This window comes from Corapipo altera, unplaced genomic scaffold (assembly GCF_003945725.1).
Source record: "Corapipo altera isolate COAL_440 unplaced genomic scaffold, ASM394572v1 165, whole genome shotgun sequence".
Taxonomy (NCBI): domain Eukaryota; kingdom Metazoa; phylum Chordata; class Aves; order Passeriformes; family Pipridae; genus Corapipo; species Corapipo altera.
In genome coordinates, this window is record NW_020884954.1 from 2,476,325 (window position 1) to 2,481,356 (window position 5,032).

The 5,032-nt window shown below is 66.1% G+C and overlaps 2 protein-coding genes across 4 annotated transcripts in view; one reads left to right on the forward strand and one right to left on the reverse strand.

Annotated features, from left to right (window-relative positions):
* Positions 1–1,195: 1,195 nt before the first annotated feature.
* LOC113956702 (folate receptor gamma-like) lies at positions 1,196–3,239 on the reverse strand. 2 transcript variants are annotated; one of them, XM_027663547.1, is made up of 5 exons: positions 2,847–3,239; positions 2,555–2,708; positions 2,160–2,348; positions 1,951–2,086; positions 1,196–1,605 (listed from the first exon to the last, which is right to left on the reverse strand). In XM_027663547.1, exons 1-5 carry the CDS (start codon positions 2,921–2,923, stop codon positions 1,331–1,333), a joined length of 831 nt encoding a protein of 276 aa, XP_027519348.1. In that variant the 5' UTR covers positions 2,924–3,239; the 3' UTR covers positions 1,196–1,330. The 2 variants fall into 2 exon arrangements, with proteins under 2 accessions (XP_027519348.1, XP_027519349.1); XM_027663548.1 differs by having other exon boundaries at positions 2,555–2,705; positions 2,847–3,235.
* Positions 3,240–3,880: 641 nt separating this feature from the next.
* Positions 3,881–5,032, forward strand: part of ANAPC15 (anaphase promoting complex subunit 15) — a 2,013-nt gene continuing 861 nt past the window's right edge. The window contains exon 1 of one of the 2 annotated variants that reach the window (XM_027663550.1): positions 3,881–4,413. In XM_027663550.1, the coding sequence (XP_027519351.1) occupies positions 3,916–4,413 (498 nt within the window). In that variant the 5' untranslated portion in view covers positions 3,881–3,915. The remainder of the gene's footprint in view (positions 4,414–5,032) is intronic. The other variant, XM_027663551.1, reaches the window with a different exon arrangement.

Here is a 5,032-nt window from a genome sequence, read left to right on the forward strand (position 1 = left end):
GGATGGCGACATCGGGGGACGGGCGGGGGCATCAGAGGGATGGGGGCACTGGAGGGGGGGGCAGGGGGCCGTGGACGAGGTAACCGGGGGGGCACGGGGGAGATCCGGGGGTGGCCGCCGGGCGTGACCGGGGGGGCTCCGGCGGGGCGGCAGCGCGAGGGCGGGGAGATGCGGAGACACGAGTGGGGTGTCTAGGGGGGCACCGGAGGGGATCGGGGGGATCCCGGGGAAGCAGCAGCGCGGAGCTTGGGGGAACAGCGGTGCGGAACTGGGGGAGCACTGGTGGGGTCCCGGGGGGCGGAGCGGGAGAGGCACGGGGCGGGGGCACCGGGGGAGATCCGGAGCATGGGTAGGGCGCTCGTGGGGCACCGGAGGGGCGTCGGCGGGGGGCGGTGTCCGATGGAAGGGCAGCGGCACCGAGGGGCGTAGAACACCGGGGAGTGGGCAGCACCAGCGGGGAGCACGGGAAGGATGGGGAGCATCGGGAGGTGCACCCGAGGGGAGAGCGCCGGCAACGGGGGATGGAGAACACCGGGAGGGAAGCACCAGGGAGGGGGAGCACCGCCGGGACGGGGGCACCGGGGAAGCACCGAAGGGGCGGGCGGGAGCACCGGCGGTACGAGGGCACCGGGGAGCCGCGGGCCGCGGTGGGGCAGGACCAGGGCCAGGGGGTCACAAAGTGGGGGCGCGGCCCTGTTTGGCACCAGGACCAGGGACGTCTCCATGGCCCGGAGGTCGGGGCGGCGGCACTCCACAGCTGGGAACAGGGGCCATGTGGGGAAGGGGACCCCTGGGGTGGGCTCCAGGCTGGCGGGACCCCCTCGACAGCTATGCCCCCACCTCGGGGTCCCCAGGATGTCCTCCCCCTTCTCCTCATTATTTCCCCAATCCCACCCTGCACACTCCAGGGTGCCGATGACCCCCACAGCCCTGGAGCTGTGGCAGATGCTGAGACACATTCAGCAATCCCATCCCCCTGTGCCCCAGTGGCAGGGAACCCTGTGCCCCCTGCTTTGCCAGGCGCAGTGGTTTCAGGGGGCAATGCCAGGCCACCAGGTGGGTTGTTACAGATAAATGGGGGTGATGCCTCGCTTTGTCCCCCAAGAGAAGCAGGATCAGATGCCCTGGGTCCCCGAACCATCCTACTGCCTCCCATCGATTGGACCCCTCAGCCCCACAGCACCCCAACACCAAGCAGGGCAGCAGTATTTATTCACCATCCACATCCCTGTGGGGGGACACAGCCTAGGGACATCCCATGGGGGGCACAGGACAGCTTGGTGACCCCCCTGACCACCCACTGCCCGCTCCTGCCTGCAGCCTCTCCTGCTCAGAGCAGGGCCAGGAGTGCAGGGGGCAGCAGGGCCAGCAGGACAGGGAGTGGGAGGTTTGGAGGGGCGTCGCCACGGGCGTAATACTGGGCGACGGCGACGTTGGGGTTCTCCTGTGCGGGGTCAAACCACATCTGGATGCAGCGGCCACTGCCACGGTGGTGGGATGTGTAGCGGTAGGAGCCGGACCAGATCTGCTCGCAGAGCGCAGCCGCCGTGGGGAACACGAACTTGAACTTCTGGCACATAGCACCCTGGGGACACTGGTTGGTGCCTGGGGTGGTCAGAGGCTGAAGTGGGTCAAGGGCTTTGGGAAGGGGGGGGTGTCATTACCCTGTGCATGGTATTGGGGTCCAGATGGGTCCCGCTGGCTTTGCTGGGGGAGGGGGCATTGACAACAGGGTGGCACCCAATCACCCTGCACCCCGTGAGGACCCTCACCCCCACCCCACTGACCCACTCACAGGCACAGGGACCCTCACCAGACTGCCAGCAACCCCCATCACCCCCACCCCCTGGGGATCCTCACCCCCTGATCCACTCACAGCCACCAGGAATGGAGGACCCACAGCGGGGTCCAGCTACTATGGTGGGTGGGTCCCTCGCACTCCCCACTCACCTGAGGTCCAGTTCCAGCCCTTGTGCCAGTTGACCTTGCAGGTGACAGCATCCTGGCAATCCTCCCACCACTGCTCACAGTCCTCCTGGCACAGCGGCACGTCCCGGATCCGCTCCTTCCGCCAGGTGTTGTCTGCCTGCAGGGCCCCCAGTTCACCCCAGTTCACCCCAAGGGTCCCGTCGAGTGGGTGAGGGGTGATCTGCACTCACCTGGTCGATCCATGGCCCCAGGTTGGGGGAACACTCGTACAGACACGTGTCCTGGATGAAGTGACGCTTGCACTTCTGCGGCATGGCCCCGCAGTGATCCCAGTTGAAGTTGTACAGGTAGGACTGGTCCTCGTGGGCTTCCTGACTGGTGTTGGCAGTGCAGCAGGCTTTGTCCTTCCAGAGGACACACTGCACCAGGGCGGCCAGGGCTCAGCTGGGACTCACCAGGGCTCAGCTTGGACCCGCTGGGGGTCCAGGGAAATCACCAGCACCCACAGGGAGGTGACACTGGGTGATGGAGCCCATGTCGGGCTACAGACCCCCCTGCGGTCCATCCTGGTGACCCCACAGCGAGTGGCACCGGTGGGTGCTGCAGCAGTGGGTGAGGACCGTACCTGCCCGTAGAGCTGCCCCTCAGGGCCAGGCTTCTCTTTGTGGTGCTTGGCGCTCATGCAGATGTTAAGCAGCGAGTCCCGTGTCACCGTCCCGGCGGTGGCAGCTGGCCAAGCCACCAGCACCAGCAGCGCCAACGTCACCGCCATCGCTCTGCTGGGGCGGCGGGGGGGTGAGGACGGCAGAGCCGAGGCACACAGTGACAGCGGGGACAAAGTCCCACGCCGCGCACACGGGAGCGTGGCAGCACGTGGGCACGGCCCGGGACCACCCACGGGGGGCTGGGGATCTTACCTGGGGGGCACCGGGGGCCAGGGCTCTTCTCTGAGGGGCTGCTGGGCTTCAGGTGCCAGGGGGTGAGCGCAGCTCATCTCAAAGGTCGTGGTGCGGCACAACCCTTGGCCACTGGTCACGGGACGTGGGGACACAGCAGGTTCGGCAGCGCTGTGGGCGCGGAGGAGATGGGGCACCACACCCCGACCCCCCGCTGTGTCCTGGGCTGACCCTCACGCCCATCCCGGCCCCCCCAGCCCTGCATGGAGCCAGGATTTGTCCTGCTGGCGCCAGGCTGGGGCCAGCGCCAGCCAAAATCTACCCGTGGCTGTTTTTCTGTCCCTCCTGTGGGAGGCGGCTTCATACCCTGACACCAGCTCGAGGGGCAGGACATAGCCCCTGACACTGCACGGTCCCCGTGACTGCCCTGGGGGGTAAGAGATGGTCCCTGGGGGGGGGACAGGTACTCCTGTGGGGTCACAGATGACCTCAGGGTGGGGGCAGGTACCCCTCACTGACACCATAGATACTCCCGATGTTCCTTGGGGATGTGGGCGGGTAGATACCCTGGGGGGGGGGGGAGGCATCTGTGGCTCGGAGGGGGCAGAAACCCCCCAGTGTTAGACATGCCCTGGGGGGGGCAGATACCCCAGAAGGGGCAGATACCTCCAGGTTCATACTGATGGGGAGGCCAGACATACCCCTGGGGTCCCAGATGCCCTGGGTAGGGGGGCAGATACTCCCACACGGGTCTCAGGTACCCCGTGGGGGTCACAGATCCCACCCACAGGTGACAGTTGTCCCCAGAGAAGCAGATACCCCATGAGGATCACAAATATGCCCCCACTGGAGTCGCCCCCAGCCGTGGGGGTCACATACCCACTATTAGTCACAGATACCCCAGGGGGGGCACAGATACCCCTGTCCATGGGTAACACATGCCCTGGGGGGGGGGGGGGGGGGATGCCCCCAGGGGGTCACAGTTTTCCCCCCGGGGGTGTCACATATACCGGGGGAGGGGGTGTCACAGATACCCCACTGGGGTCATAGATACCCCGTGTGATGTTACATATCTCCGGAGGGGCCACAGATGCCCCCGTGGGGGTCACATATAGCCGGGGGTGGTCACATATCCCCTTGTTGGTCACATATCCCCCTGTTGGGGTCCCCGTTGGGGTCACGGACGCCCCGGGGGGGGTCACACATCCCCCCAGAGGTGTCACATATCGCCCCATCGGGGTCCCATGTCCCCCGTTGGGGTCACGGGTGCCCCGGGCTCGCTCGCGCGGAGGGCGGAGCCCCCGCCTGTCCATCAGAGCTGGCCCCGCCCCCGCCCCGTTCATGCCGCGCGTGGTGGGCGTGGCCTCGTCGGACACATACACACGTCGCGCATGCGCCGAGGCCGGTTCCGGTGCGGCGCTTCCGGGTCGGGCCGGCGCGGCCGCGGAGCCCCCGCCATGGCCACGCTGTTCCCGTCGCTCCTGCCGCGCCTCACCGAGCCCCTCTGGTTCAACCTCGACCGCCCCTGCGTGGACGAGACCGAGCTGCAGCAGCAGGAGCAGCAGCACCAGGCCTGGGTGGGCACCAGGTGTGGGGAGCGGGTTTGGGCCTGGGGGTCCGGGGAAGCGCCCCCCGAGCGGGCACGTCCGCGGGGCATCGCGGGTGTCCGGGGCACGGGGCTAATGAACAGGCTGGTGCCGAACCGGGGCAACTGCAGAGCCCCCGTTATTTAACGGATCGTCTCCCGGGGGAGGCGAAGGCCGATCTCTGACCCCGGTAACTCACAACGCCCGCGCCGTGAGCGCGGTTCGGTGCGGCGGCGTGCCTGAGTATGGGGGGGAAGACATCTGCTTGATTAAAGTTTTTAAAAAAGCAATTTCTCGGTGATTAAGTTATTATAATTAAGTAAAACAGCTTCAGTCAATTAAAACCCCAGCACCTGGGAGAGGTTCCCAGTCCCTCTGGGTGGGAGGTCCTGCACGTTTTAATTGAGCTTTAATTATCTGCTGCGGGTGTGTTAGTCTGGCTGAACAGATGCCTCGAATTTGGTTCTTTTTTTTGATAAAAAAATAGATAAACTTAGTGTTTGAGCTTGTCATGCCACACATGGGGACACCCCCAGTCCCTTCACCCCCAGGGTGTCCTTGCTAGGGAGTGCAGGCAGCTGCTGTTCACTCGGCTGGGCACAGGCAGGGGGATCCCAATGG

Coding starts and splice junctions, on each gene's coding strand:
- LOC113956702 (XM_027663547.1), bottom strand. CDS start 2,923: ATGAGCTGCGCTCACCCCCTGGCACCTGAAGCCCAGCAGCCCCTCAGA. Junction 2,349..2,554: donor AGGGGCAGCTCTACGGGCAG/GTACGGTCCTCA, acceptor GCCCTGGTGCAG/TGTGTCCTCTGGAAGGACAA. Junction 2,087..2,159: donor TGGGGCCATGGATCGACCAG/GTGAGTGCAGAT, acceptor GGGGCCCTGCAG/GCAGACAACACCTGGCGGAA.